Genomic DNA, 14,947 nt, shown 5'->3' on the forward strand with positions numbered 1-14,947 from the left:
CTCCGACTTTTCCTAATGATCGAAATCGCTTTCCTCGCGAGCTTCGAAATCCTTTTCACTTCCTTTTTGTGCGATTTTTATTCTATTTTCATGGAGGAGCTTTTGAAGAAAAATGAGGGTAAGGAACAAGATGATCTAAATGATAAGTCATTGTTGATTTCAACTATAGATTATGCCATTCCAGGAGAGAAGAGACGACTTGGAACTTTCAGGCAAGAAGGGAAGCTCAATACATCGAGAGTAGTTTCTTCATTCGGTAAGAATAGAGCAGAAGAGCTGGGTCGAATGTTTTAAGTGTACATTGGTTTTTCATCTGCTTTTGCTGTCTCACCGCCACTTGGGTCTTGTACCTGACCGAGGTCATGTTCGGCTCAAACCATGAGAAAATCAAGCTCCAGCTTGCTTCTGATAAAATCGGTGAATACTAAGCTTATGGCTCTTGTTAAAATTTTCAATTAGAAAAAATTGATTGTGGCATTGGCGAAGAAATTTCATGCGCAGACCTTTTCATTATTGCTCCAGACAACGCGATTGTTGGGGACATCGTGTTCTTCACAGCGGAGGCGATGGAAGCCATAGAAGAAAAAATATGTGACCCGGTGGAAGACTTCAAAAGAATGTTTCTCTCGGCTTTTAAATTCAGCAGATTTTGCTTAGAGAGAAACAAAAAATAGCGTGTTTCTTCCGCGACCCTAGAATACCAATCAGAAATGAGTCGATAGACGAATTTAGCAACCAGACTGACATTGCCTACGGAATGGCGCATGTTATCTTGGATGAAGGATCGCTTGTTCATGGTTCCGTTTGGCTGATTCCAAGAGACAGCGAAGATATTCTTATCTTCCCCGGGATCAACGGGAACTTGGTGGAGCTCGATAGAACGATGGAAGAATACAGTTTTTATGCAGTTATGGATGGTAGGAAAATAAATGTAAATTTTTATGAAGAATTTTAGGTTTTATTTTCATAACCCAACCAAAAGACTATCACATGGAAATACTGATTGATGATATTCCTGCGAATCGAATGATGCTACCACGAAGGTCTGAAATACGAAAAGCACAAATGCAGGCAACTTATGTTGATGTTGCTATGATTGACGCTCAAAACTCGCTCATAAAAATTGATGTCAAAGAAGGACAAAAAATTAAGATTAAAAAAGTCCGCACGACAGAGGCTCACAGATTTGGGGACCATAAATATCCTTTTAGTTTTTTGAAATTGTATTTAAAAATTTGCAATTTCTCGAGTATGTTTTTTGATTGTCAAGCAGCTGAAGAATCTAGAGTAGATGAATTACCATAAGAATTTTTCGACTAAAATTTTTATTAAGATAATTCCGGTATCGTTATCAAAATATTATTGGTCCCGAGAAAGCCTGAAAATGAATTTTTATACTGACGAATGGAAAACAAGCGGAAGTCTTATCCAGAAGATGTGCGACTTTTGCTCTGCTCAGCGTAGAATCGAACAAGCCCAAAATGGCTCAACCTGCGAGTAAGAATCCTTACATAAAATCAATATTAACACACATCTCTTCAGACAAAGAGAATGGTTTCGACAACAGCTAGAACCTCTGTGGTTCCCAATTCAAAACGGAAAGAGATGCTCCTTCGAAATACCGGGGCTCGGCAAAAAGGACAGCTTTTCCGTTGTTAGTAATCATGGAAATAATAAAAATACACCGAACATCATGATTTCTCCTGGCCTGGTGCTCGCACGAGATACTTATTTCCAACAGGTACTCGAGGTCCTCTGAGTCGACATGAAAGAATCTCTAGTGCCATCTATCCATGGAATTGAAAATCTCATCTGCCGCGGCCGACAGGTTTAATTTGCAGTTATCATTGCTTCAAGAAGCCAATCCGGCTAAACGAGATTTGATCAGGACATCCATTGAACGAATCGGTACGCAGAAAAACCTATCTTTTTATCTGAAAAATCGCTTAGAGAACAATCTAATGATAACTGGAGACTTCATCCCGTTTCAAGGAAGAAACTACATCCAAATATCGATTTCGGCAATTGGAAGCATGACGTTTGTGGCTAAAGGTGTAGAATCATTTATTTTCTTCCTTAATAATGGTTTATAATTTATAAATGAGTTCGTTTTATTGCAGGCTAAACGCTATGCATTTATCTTTAAGCATTTATCTACTGATGTCAATTAACGATTATAATTTATAAATCACTTTTGAGACATATTGTCTCATCTTCAGGTAAAAGCTGGTGTCAAATTGTGACGTACCTGAGAAAGGCAAAAGTCAGACTGACTTCTCCGCCTGTCAACTTATGAATTTTGTTTTCGTCTTTTATTTTTCGAACAGTTCTCACTAAATAAGATTAATAGATCTTTAATCTTTCTTTAGAAATGACGATTTCCAAGTGCAAAATGATGAAAAGCCAACCTAGAGTTCCTTGACAATCTGACACCAATAGATTTTTGTTTCTGATATGCTTTGAATCATAGGCAAAATAAATCGTTCAAACTTGCTACCACTCGCTACAATTTAAAAAAAGACATCCGGGTATTCTGGAATAATAACAAGTTCTTGCGCCGCGGAGATAACTGACCATCAAAATCATGGGAACGAGCCGTCTTGGGAAGACGGGTTGATCCTTGATGTCAGCGCTTTTTTGTTTGTGACCTTCTTAAAACGCCATTTACCGATTTTAACCCAGGGCTCATTCGCGAAAATAAGAAAGATGAGAATTAAACCAATAAAAGCTCAATGCGCTTTTTGCAAGAAAAAAGGATTATTGAGAAGAACGGAAAAAGGGAAAATTTGCTTGATTCCTGGTGAGTTGAATTGATTTAAACTGAGATCAAGGAGGAGAATTTCTTTTAGACGAGGCGACAAAAAAACAAAGATTTGATGTTTTCACGAAATCGATGTTTGAGAGTCACGGTTTTGGGACGACGAAGCAAATGATCAATTTCGTGATCTATGGGAGCATTTTTTGGATCATGACAATGGTTCTAGCGAATTTCGTGAATTACGAAAGGACGAAATTTCGCCCTGGAGTCGGCTCTTACTGCATCAGAGAGTTCAAAACATGCATTCAAAACTTCGAATACAATTCATGCTTAAATCCACTTTATAACTGCGCCAGTCTTTCGCACGACGATTACGGTAGTTTTCATTTTCCGGAGAAAATGGCCGAACTCAACTTCCCAGCGTCGGATGAAAAAGAAATTTTTACAGATGAAGAAAACGAGCTCAATCGAAATCTTTGCTTCCAAACAGCTGGTTTATCCAGAAATCTTTGCGAAAATCTTTGCTTTGAGTCGCAGTTTAGTTTTATCGAGGACGAAAAATTTATTGAAGCGATGAACAAGCCACCTGAAGAGTATCATTGGCAAGTTGACGAAAAATCTGCTACTTATAATCATTCAAAAAACTTCGAGTGCATGGAAATTTGCAAGTATGCTGCTGGAATTCAAGAGAGAGATGATTGCCCACAGGAAAAAAGGTGCCCAAACGGCTGTCCTTGCAAAGGCTACAAATGTACCAAAAATCACCCGAGAGACGACATTGTCTACATCGAAAAATATCACAAGGGCAATCGAATTGATTTCCCCGCTGACAAAGGGTTTTACAAAATGATGCCATCAAATATTCGATTTGAGAAAATTGAAAGTCCAGCTTTTATCTTAGGGTTGGAAAAATGCTCAAAGCGTGAACAGACTAAAGTTTAAAATTAAAGATAATTAAGATAAGAGATTCTAGTGAAGACGTCAAAGAATAGTGACGTGAGGGAGACAATAACTTAGCTTTTTCGAACGAAAAATGGTTAAGATATTCCTCTGCGTATTTTTACACGCCCATATAATGATTATATTATAAATTATTAAGAAAATAAAGATAAAAACACAAGGCATTACGCAGTCGAAGATAAAAAGTTTTTTCAGGTGACAGTGTCACCGTGACACTGTAACTTTCCGATTTTGAACTGAAATTGAAGGGAACGTGGCCTTATAGTGGATTTTTTTAGGATGACAGATTTTGAGAATTTGTCGAAAAAGTGGCCTTAAGGCTAGGGTGGTCAATTTTGACCAAGTCTTAGATTCTTTTTTGACCCGCATTTTTGGATTCCTCAGGAAATTTGGAGCAAAAAACTCCTTATGCACTTTTTCGCTATCTCAACTCTATCTCCGGGAAATTGCGATTAAAAGTGCAGAAAATTAGTGTATTTTGAAAGTGAACCCAATATTATGAAATTTCAATCCTTTACAATAGTGGCATATGATACATTTTTGGAAAGCTCACATTCAGCACATTCATTTAGGGTAGGGCTGAGGGCGTCTAGGCTATGCCCGAAGGGCAATTTATAGGAATGAATAGTCAAATATAGGTACCTTGGTTTATTGAAAAAAATTCTTAAGAAAAAGTTATCAAATAAAAAAAAAGCTTCTGTAAATTTTAAGATTAGGGTCTAAGAAACCTAAAAAGAGTAAGAGTTGATAGGACCATTATGCAAACTTTGGAGCTTTGGAGCCCTGAAGATGGGCTATTTTCGCGATTTTAGCCGAGATGCCAACTTTGAAGCCGCCGGAAGTGGCTTTTTCCTTGGGATTACGGAAAAAGCTTCTGTTATTCAGAAGATCTAAGATAGATCTCTATTAAATGCTATTATGGGGTACTCTGGCATTCACAAGTCCAGAGTTTATGAGCCTTGCTTTGGGCCAAATCGACCACCCTAGCCTTAAAAGGGTCGGCCTTAAAAGTGTTTCACACTGTACTAAGAATCTGGGGTTGAGTTAATCGTTAGGTTAGGGATCAAAGTTTGATCATCAAACTCAGCATTTACTCAGCGCAGTGTCACTGCTTTGAGCATTAACCGACCCCAGATCTAAGCGACCATGAAGATGCCGTATCGACATTTTGCTCAGTTTGGTTCCAAGGGAATCATTATATTCTCCGAGCATTGGAATCTACGTCACGATCAACTTTTGGTAGTTCAGATATTCAAGTTCTCAAAATTCTCGACTCAGGAAAACTTATTCTTTTGCAAACTTTTGAAATGCACATATCAGTCTTGTTTCCGCACAAACACAAAATATGTGGCACTGGAATTTACAAGCTTGATTTTGATGGCGAAACGAGACAATATATATTAAAAGAAAAAATCTTCTTTTGTCCAATTCTGCATTTTCACGCGCAGGACGGGGCGCACTGACTATGTCAGGAATGTCAGGAATATCAGGATTTTTCAATTTAGGGGTATATGATGTGGGAAATTTTTCCACCAAAAAAATTTTTTTTCGAGCAGTGAGAGTTGGGCCCCGCCAACCCAATGAGTTTTCTACAAGAAAATTCATTCGTAAGGGCCTTTAGGCCCTTATGCATGCCCAATATCGTCAAATTTTTTTCCCGATTTTGGCCAAATCCTGACATTCCTGACATTACTGACATACTCAGTATCCTCCCGCAGGACTGTTATTTTCTTGAATTCGAAGGGGAAAGCAATGTATATTTACGAAAACTGTCATCAGCAAGGCCAAGACCAACTTTTCTCGAACCCAGTTCTGGTCATGGTGTATCGACGATGAATTTAAATGGCTTTTTTGTAAGCTCTTTTCCTGGGCTCGGCACCCTGAGTCAGGGTTTGAGAGATCGAAAATGATAAGCTGCGTAGCGGCTTTTTTAAAAACCCTTTGCGGCTTCGCCAGCAGTTAAAAATAAGATCGAATGATAATCTTGCGGCTTTTATTTTCGATTTTTCGTACCCTTATTCAGGTTGCCGATCTCAGCCCTTTTCTTTTTTAAAAAATAAAACATATTCTTTCAGACGATAATAAGCTACGATTTTGTCACACAAAAAATCCAGATCGACAAGTTTATGGGACTCGAAAATTCCCAAGTCGATTCATGGAGCCACGAATCTGTTTCTCGTTCACCGAACTATCGCTCGGAAAGGGACGAGTTCGGAAATATTGTCGAAGGGAGATTTTTTCTAGCAGCTTTGCCGGATAATGAAGGAGTCCTGTTGCTAACATCAAACTTTGAGTGGGGCTCGCCGGTCGACCGAATAACAGTGAATCGGATTTATAAGAATAACTGGTTATATGTTGGCGTTTTTAATATTCCGAGACATAGAATACGGCATATGAGTATAAGGAAATGATTACTATTTGACGATTTTTGAAGATTTTATCAATTTTATTGGCAAAATAAATTTGATCATCTTGAAAAAGCGCTCTTGATACAGCATTTATTCTCCAAGGAAAAATCTATGTGGACCGCAAAATCGACACTTGTGTGCGATCATCTGCTTATGGATGCGGTAAATGGCTGGCTACTGGCTCAGAAATATTCCTCCTTGATTATGAAAGAAAAACACATATAAAGCAAGAGTTACAGCTTGATTTGCCGAAAAACTATAACTACGAGCTGATACTGTAAATAAGCTCGTGTAACTGTAAATAAATACGCTTGTTTTATTGCTCAATAGCACGAGAAATATTTATTGAGAATTTTCGTTTTCAGTATCAGTAAGAAAAATTGCAGTGAAAAGAGTGCCTATCAAGCTATACGAATAAATAGAGTAGCGGATGATATAGTAAAGAGGAACGAGAAAGAGGCGATTGTTGTGTTGCAGTCCTAAAAATCATCTTAGTCGGTCTCAAATACAGTCTGTTTGAAAGACAAAGGGGAGAGATATGAATTACGGTCTGAAAAAATGAAGGAAAAAGAACGAAAAAAGCTTGAAGGAAATGAGAAGGGCCAGCTTTTAACAGATAGAAATTCGACTCTTCTCATTTCCAAATCGAAAAGGAGTCATTTACAGGGAATCATGAGAAATACTGAGTCTTGATTTCGGAAATATCAAGAGTCATCGTCAAGAAGTTCGGAAGTTCAGGTAAAGTTTTCGGCATCGTTGAGATTTTTCAATGCAAAGCGAAGTTGAAGCTTGTTGACTTGAGTCGTAACTTATTGAAAGGGGTAGAAGGCGGCCATTCTTTGTTTGGTAAATCTGCGGATTTCGGCTTTTTGGCGACGCTGGAGATTTCGGCGGATGTGACTGGGGAACTCGTCAAATGAAACGCGAGAATCGACGAGGTTTTCGAGGTCTTCGATTTCGGGCTCCATTACTGAATGAAGAATGGTGAATTGATATTCTTACACGAATTTTTATTTGTGACAAACATTCATTTTTTGAATGACAGTTCAACTAAGATTCATATATAAGGATGTCTTACCGGAAAATGCATTAGAGAAGGCGACGAAGAGCATCAGAAGGTTCATTTTTATCTTTTCTAGGCTATCAGCTGCTTTCTTGAATATGGTTTATCGAGGTTTAAAAGAGTTCTTGATTTCGGTATCAAAAAACTTTTAGTGAAAAAATTTAAGTACAAAGATTTTCGTTTTATGGCAAAACAAAGCGCGGAAAGAGCCTTATCAAGTCCCGTCTTCGCGGTATTGCGCCAACTAGCGGGGCGCGTCGCGCGTTAGGAGCACAATCATCATCGCTTCTAAGCTAGTTTTGACTCGATCATTCTCGCGCGTCTTTCATGTGACGGTAATTATCTGATGACAGACTGCTTTGAAAGCTTCTTTTAACCTTTGTCCTATACTAATAGTCATTTGAGGTCAGGAACAAAAAATGTTTGAAAAATTCAAAGAAAAAATTCGAGTAATTTTCTTGCTGAAACAAAAATTTCTGATTTCTTTCGTTGAAAAATAAATTAACGAAAAACAGATCATCATGACTGCAGTACAGATGGTGTGCGACTGATTGCGTGCCCAATCGCCCCTCGGGCTGATAAGACCCTTCAGCGACGTGTTAGGCAAAATTTCAGGCACACTCACACACATTAAATCTCGCAAGTTTCACCTTTTTTTATCCAAAAAAGAAAAGAGAAAAAGATGTCGGATATATTTGGAGATGCAATTATGCAGTTTATTCCAGAAATGCGGGCTCCTATGCGCTCCGATCTGGTTCATTCAGGTTCTTAGTGAATTTTTATTATAAAAATACATTCTCAAAGATATAAAACAATATCACATGTTTTCTTCTTTGTGACTAAAAACAATAAGAAGTGACGCTGAAAGTCTAACCGCAACTTGACAGTAAAGCTCTTATTGTCTTAATAATATGAAGAATCTTTGGCTCTTACTGTTATAAAAACATCAAAATACACTATCATACCTCTCAGTAGACTTTTGACTATCAGACAAAAACAATTATCGATACAGTATCCAAGATACTATCAAAGGCTCAACTATATGACAAAAGTATGGATATCTGGAGCTGTGCCTATCTTTTTATATAGTTAGATACTTATAATTGGCAACAAAGGCTCTATTCTGACGCTGATATTCATCGTTAATTTCGTAAATCTATGTTTGTATGAACCTTTATTCAGATGATAAAGTTTTATGTATGCAAATTACCCTTTTCTTCAGTCATCATCAAACAGCTCATTAAAGAGACTCTAAAACATGAGGATAATAATTATGAAAATATTTGGCTTATTGCCAAAAATACTTAGAGTCCTAGTCACGTTTTCAAAACACATGTGCTAAAGTAAATTTTCATTTCAGATGAGTCAATTCTTGGCTTCGAAACGGCGAATTCCGCTGGAGGCTTATTCATCGATCTCTTGACTTTTCATTCCGTCGGGTTGGCACATCTCGAGGCCTATTGCGAAAAATTTGGTGGCGCTAGAATTTTCTTGAGAAAGAAGATACCTGCTGATTTTGAAGGAGAATATGAGTCGAGGGAGCAATGGAGCATTGTTGTTATGCCTCAGAAGATCGAGGTGGATCTTGAAGAAATCGACAGAAACATCGAGTGCATACCAAGTCTGATGAGCATGACAATCGATGCCGTCATCTCCGCCACTCCCGCACTCACCCGACTTGAGAACCGTTTCCTCTCCGCCCGCGAGTCGAAAAAGCAAGAACTAAACTTGGCACAGTACGAGTCGCCCCTGCCAGTAAAAGTTCAGCCAGGAAATATAAAAGAAAAAGATTGGTATTGCCAAGTTTGCGGGCTAAAAAATGAGAATCTCTGGCTCAATGTGATCGATGGAACGATTCTTTGCGGAAGAAAATATCGAGAAGGGACGATTTTTTACGAAAACGACGAGTTCAAGCCTTCCGAAGGGCATGGTCATGCATGGGAAAACTTCAAGCAAACGAATCATCCTTTGGTCGTCAAGATTTCAAGCATTTCTCCGTTCGGGTAAGATTTTTGATCGACAAAATAGACATCTTTTGACCCCGCTTTTCGTGGAAAAATGACGCGTGAGGAAAATTTAGACACAGTAAGACAAGCCCGTAATTGCTGTTAATTTAAGCTATTCCTAAGTATCTGAATACCGTGATTTTCAGACTTGTGATCTACAATTATGCGCAAGACGAATTCGTTGATGACCCACAGATGGCTTCGATTCTCGCAAAAATCGGCGTCAAAACACTCGATTGTGCCAGCCACGAGCTACCAATCTGGGAAAACGCTGAATCTCCACGTGAAAATGTCCGAGTCACGGAAAATCAATTCCTAAAGCCGCTAGAACAAGATCACGAAAGAATTGGAATCAGCAACACAAAGACCAGCAACTCGGCTATTATCGCTGCCGTGCAACTTTTGGCAAGATGTCCAGCGCTGAGAATTTACAGTAGCATCAGTAAACAAGTTTATTTACAGTCAGAAGCGCCTGTGGAAGATTTTAACTTGCAGTTTTCGAAGATTGTATTAAGCTTGATGGATGATGATCCGCAAAACTGGGTCGAGTTCTAGATTAATATTTAAAAAAGGGACCATATTGCTTAATATTTCTGTTTATTTATATAATTTTTCTTTTTAAAAAGGGAGAGGAAAATAGGACAATCGTAGCCTTCATGTATGCCTGCTGACTATTTCGGAATTTTAGCCTATTTTTTAGTAGAGCTCTATAAAGATTTCGCACACATCAAAATCAATCAACTTAAAAATGCTTATTCACCGCCTCCACTCAACCCTACCGGACATCGATCATATGCTAGACCCAACCCTTCTCGTCTCATCGCTTCTAAAATTAATTTCTACCGAACTAACCCCTTCGCCGGCGGAAAAATTCACCGGGCAACTTGACACGTTTACGAAATGTATAATTTCCGAGGCCGAGGCGCTGACAACGACAAGTTCTAATGTTCTGGAGATTGAAGCTGAAGAGTCGATTTCGAAATCGATTCAAGAATGGGCAAATTTTACAGGAAAAAGGCTAAAAATTTTAGTTTTCAAAGCATTCTCAAAAGTCTCAAAGGGTCAAACTTCGCACTCTTCGCGTCGACGGGTTAAATTTTTAACCTTATCAAGAACACAATTTTTTCTCGCCACATCTTCGCGAGCGATCCCCCGCTCAAATTCGCCGCCGATTCCGCTCATTTCCCTCAAAACTCCTCATATCCTGTCCTCGATACTTCAAAAACTCAGAATGGGTTGTTCAAGAAATCAGTCAAAAACTCCTCGTCGAAGATGTCCTCGATCTTGGCTGGTTAAAATCTGACGGCGAGATCTTTCATCCGACAATGGAACTTGGCGAGGATGGAGGAACAGGGCCTGTTTGCGAGGAAATACAGATGCTGTGCGAAATGGGCTTTGGACAGAAACTAGCGAGAAAAGCGCTAGATCGAAATGGCTGGGACGTGGAGGGCGCTGCCGAGTGGCTCCTGATGAATCCCGAAGAGGTAAGCCGCGGTTGACAGCGATTCTCAAAAACCGCAGTGAGGTGATATGACTCGCAGTCGTTATGAGTCATAACTTATGACTCAGCATTCAATTTTGATGATAATGAATCTTTTCTGAGAATAGACGAGTTAGCTGTTTTTTGAGGCACCATAAATTTAATTTGAGTTATCAAAATTGGTATTAAAGTAAGTCAAATTCGGTTGTTAAAAACAAAATACGAATCTCATCGAATTTAAGAGAACGACGACTATCTCTCAATTATTTAAAATGATCATTAGGAAGTCTCCGATAAAGATGCCCAACCTTTGGAAAATCCTGCAACGCAGCCATTTTCTATCGAAAATTACGAAGGAGAACTTGTCTCTGAAGAAAATCCCGTCTTTCAAAAGATCACCCTCAGCCGCGAAGCAAGACAATTCACAGAGGAAGAATTCGAAAGACGACAAAGAGAATATGCCGAGTTTGTCTTTGATCCAGAAAGTGTGGCGCTTCTCGAATCTTTCGGCATTCCGACTGGTCTTGCTAAAAAAGCTCTAAGGTAAGAAATAAAAAAAGGTTTCTCGTTGGCGTGAAATTGTTGCAGAATGTTTCTAAATCAATTCGATTTTTGATATATTCAAAATTATAAATCGAACATAAATCAAGTATACTTATGGTTTCTTCAGAATTTGCCGAGGCGACATCGAGCGCTCCGCCGACTGGGCATTCAACAACTGGGACTCTCCCATCTACGAAGATGACACCGAACAAGTCGTTACAGAAGAAACAGTAACCCGCCAAGCCGAAAAAGTCAAGTCCGAGCTGACCGCGCTCCAACGTGAAGGACAAGAGCTAATGAGGCAAATGGCAAAAGAGAAACGAAACCCAACGACAGATTTCGTCACCGAAATGGTGGAGCGATTGGAGGGTCGGAAATCGACCTCGACGACGATTCCTCGTCCGATGAAAATCGCGAAGAAATTGGAGACTCCGAGAGATGTGAGATGATAGACCTAGAGTGTTTTCTACAACAGTTGCTTTCAGAATATCGCTTCGTCAGCGAGTCCGACGACTCAAGCCATGATGGAGCTCATGGATGACCTTGAAATCGAGCCAGTTTCTGAGGAAAATCTTGAAATAGTTGCGCCGCCTGAGATCAAGGAAGAAAATCGTCAAAACGGCCAAGATCTGACGCTTGATTTGGACTTGACAGACCAATCAACGATAAATGATATTCTAGTGAATGAAAATGGTTGTATGGAGGATACTACAGGCATGGCTTAAAATAAGACCATCCTTTTAAAATCTGCGATTTAAAATTGTGAATCCAAAACATCGTTTTTTTTTTTAAATTCGAATTTTAGCATTAAGATTTGTCTAAAAAGTATAAAAATGCCCATTTTTACAAAAGTAACTCTAATAAGCCAACATATCAGACTGTAACACGACCGATTACGACACAGGTAAACGATAAGTTCACATCCCAAAAATACCCACCCACGAGCTCACCCCAGCGCGGAGAAATCAAAACACTTAATAATAACCATTTTCATCTAAGATTACATCGTGACCGATAATTTGACCGATTATCACGAACAAGACTCGCGCGGAGAATCATCTCTTCTCGAAGAGCTTCAAGAGATTCCCGATGATAGACTCAGCCTGATCGATGAACTTATCAACGAATCCGTGTCGCAGATTGACAGGCAGATTGAAGAAAATGTGGTAAATTTTTCTCAAATCATTCTTTTCTTAAAATTCCAGACCGCCTCGAGCCTCGAAAACCTCAAAATGGCCGAACAACTTCGCCGTCTTCCAGAAGAAATCACCCCATTTGTCGACCCCCTTTCGATAATTTCCGAAGAAAATTCGCATCTCCCAACCGACTTTTGCACGAGTCCAGAAAACTCACTCAAGAGTGAATGCGAAGACTCCCAGCCCGTAAGTTTCTTTGGACTTATTCAAGATGCTTTCTTTAGATAGTTCAATTAAGAACTCATTTCGTAAGCAGCTTTATAAAAGAATGACGTAGGTTAATCTTTTGCTGATATAAATATCAAAATCGATATATTTTAAGTCTTTATCAAAACTTCAATCCTCCTTTGTACCCTTAATTCAGACGGTGACGTTTCCTTCTGTTATAAATGGCAATCAAAATCAGTCGGTATCGGAGCAACTTAAAAGCAATGATCCGACGCATGATACGCTTGATACGACAGTGACGAAATCAAGCTGTACGCCGAGCATGGATACGGTTCTTACCAACGGTACGAACCCGGAGAAGAAGAAAAAGAAGAAAATCGTGAAGAAAATTATCAAGAAAAAGGTCAAGAAGACAAGTGTTCAAAATGAAGGGGTGGCTAATCCGAATGAAAACGGGAATAATTCGGTTGAAGAAGCAAAGTATTCTCTAGGTAAGACAGAAAAAGAAATTCTTTCTAAAAAACTACATGAGCCCCATCACAAATGAGAAGCAAGAGATCCTAATAATTCAATAAATACAAGATATAAAAAATTATTTAGATAAGAAAACATTATAACTTATGGTTCTTCAAAATCTCAATTCTTAATTCTAGTTTCCTTCATCTCCCGAACCGATGGAACGCCCATGCTTCCCCACTTCACCTACTTCGAAAAATCCGGCGACAACGAGTGGCTAATCTTCGACGATGCCAATGTCGGAATCGCCTCCGACGAACAAGTCGCCAGCGCAAAATCAACTGCTGTTCTGTTTCTCTACGACCGACTCAATCAACTTTGAAGCCCTTGAACATTCCATTTGTTATACCAAAAAATTGTTTATTAGAAAATTCAATTGTACAGGTTGAAAATAAATACAGTTCGTGAGAAAACTCCGGTTAGGGTTTTTCATCGTCAGTTTTTAAAAATTCTTTTTAGTTAAAAATGTTGAAATATCCACTTTCGTACATCATTTTCTGCATTTGTTGGAAAAGGTCGAATGCTTGTACATAAACGCCATCTACAGTTTGATTTTAAATTGGAGAAAAATGATGATTTTTTACCGTTTGAAGTTTTTGATCTCGATTCTGGCGCTGGAAAGTCAGGATATTGTGCACCTCTTATCTCAAAGCTGGAAAGACTTCCTTTTGAGATCTCTTCTTTATGTCGGTAGTGGTAGCAAAATTGGCTAAATGGCGCGTTCCAGAAGCAGTAGCCGTTGTGACACTCGCACGTGTTCGTCTCGAAAACATTCGGACACGTGACGCTGCACGCGCGGGTCGAGTCGAAGATGTTACATGTGAGATGGGCCAGTGGTGGAATATCTCGACCGCATCGGGCAAACTCATCTGAAGAAAAAATCGAATTTGGCAAGAACCATAACTCAGAAATCAAAGTTATCGATAGGAAATTGAAAAAATGCGGTCTATCATTGATATAATTTAGCTATATATTATACACGTTGTAGGATTTCGGCTGATATTTACACCCCTGGTAGCATCATACCTATGAAAATCTCGTCATGATTTGTTGAAATTTGTGGAATATCATCATCATCATCTTCTTCTGGTTCCTCCTCGTATCTTTGGATTTCGTCGAGTTCTTGGTCGAAAAGAAGCCTTGGTGTTGTCAATTCTGCTGTGGTTGAACTCGTAGTAGTTGTCGACGTTGTTGATGCTGTTGTCGATGTTGTTGTGGTTGTCGTTGATGTTGTCGTTGATGTTGTGGTTGATGTGGTGGTTGAAGTCGTTGTCGTTGAAGTTGATGTGGTTGATGTTGATGTTGAAATAGGCGTTGTTGTTGTTGTAGGAGCAACTGTTGTCGTCGGTCTTGGCTGAAGCTTATCACTTATCACTGTGTTTACAAAACAAAAGCCTAATAAACATAAGTTCAATCAAATCAAATCACGATTACGATTGCAAACACGTTCCTGCGCCATTTGCAACCCGTGAAGAGTCTAAAACCCATCGAATTCATGTGGCACTGGCAAGATCGCCTGACTTTTTGGGCCGGATTGAAATGGGCTTTTTCGGGGTGGGTGAGTTCGAGAACACATTGAGAGAATTCTGTTCGTTTTGCTGGGCACTTCCATTCGCCGCAGATTTCATCTTTTTTAAGTTTTTAAGATTTTTTAAATGAATATCAAGGCACTTGTCCGTAAATACTACACTTGACACTCTTAGCTCGATTCTATCGCTAAATTGAGTGAGTTAAAAAAACCTAAACTGTTATTTTTTTAGAAATTTTATGGTTTTGAAAAACTCTTCCTTCACAGAAAAATCGATCATCGCTAGAACATTCTTTCGAATTAATGTGCACTTTGAATTTT

The 14,947-nt window shown here is 39.1% G+C and overlaps 3 protein-coding genes and 2 long non-coding RNA genes across 5 annotated transcripts; 4 read left to right on the plus strand and 1 right to left on the minus strand.

The window, feature by feature from the left end:
• Positions 1-58: 58 nt before the first annotated feature.
• Positions 59-417, plus strand: LOC145704354 (uncharacterized). Its single transcript, XR_014134449.1, has 3 exons — positions 59-118; positions 170-256; positions 296-417. It is a non-coding gene; the product is annotated as an uncharacterized LOC145704354 (long non-coding RNA).
• Positions 418-1,381: 964 nt separating this feature from the next.
• Positions 1,382-2,510, plus strand: LOC145704902 (uncharacterized). The gene is made up of 5 exons (XM_081782370.1): positions 1,382-1,497; positions 1,543-1,741; positions 1,782-1,908; positions 1,951-2,052; positions 2,370-2,510. Exons 1-5 carry the CDS (start codon positions 1,385-1,387, stop codon positions 2,420-2,422), a joined length of 594 nt encoding a protein of 197 aa, XP_081638496.1. The 5' UTR covers positions 1,382-1,384; the 3' UTR covers positions 2,423-2,510.
• Positions 2,511-6,445: 3,935 nt separating this feature from the next.
• On the minus strand, positions 6,446-7,386 carry LOC145703743 (uncharacterized). Its single transcript, XR_014134379.1, has 2 exons — positions 7,205-7,386; positions 6,446-7,096 (listed from the first exon to the last, which is right to left on the minus strand). It is a non-coding gene; the product is annotated as an uncharacterized LOC145703743 (long non-coding RNA).
• A 216-nt stretch (positions 7,387-7,602) lies between these two features.
• Positions 7,603-10,498, plus strand: LOC145703742 (ubiquitin carboxyl-terminal hydrolase 13-like). Its single transcript, XM_081781135.1, has 4 exons — positions 7,603-7,953; positions 8,550-9,192; positions 9,342-9,738; positions 9,911-10,498. The coding sequence occupies exons 1-4, from the start codon at positions 7,872-7,874 to the stop codon at positions 10,496-10,498; spliced, it is 1,710 nt and encodes a 569-aa protein (XP_081637261.1). The 5' UTR covers positions 7,603-7,871.
• Positions 10,378-13,524, plus strand: LOC145703741 (uncharacterized). The gene is made up of 9 exons (XM_081781133.1): positions 10,378-10,679; positions 10,959-11,218; positions 11,346-11,658; positions 11,704-11,932; positions 12,096-12,122; positions 12,218-12,384; positions 12,424-12,600; positions 12,779-13,073; positions 13,236-13,524. Exons 1-9 carry the CDS (start codon positions 10,521-10,523, stop codon positions 13,418-13,420), a joined length of 1,812 nt encoding a protein of 603 aa, XP_081637259.1. The 5' UTR covers positions 10,378-10,520; the 3' UTR covers positions 13,421-13,524.
• The last annotated feature ends 1,423 nt before the right edge of the window (positions 13,525-14,947 follow it).

This window comes from Oikopleura dioica, chromosome PAR (genome assembly GCF_907165135.1).
Source record: "Oikopleura dioica chromosome PAR, OKI2018_I68_1.0, whole genome shotgun sequence".
Classification (NCBI taxonomy): domain Eukaryota; kingdom Metazoa; phylum Chordata; class Appendicularia; order Copelata; family Oikopleuridae; genus Oikopleura; species Oikopleura dioica.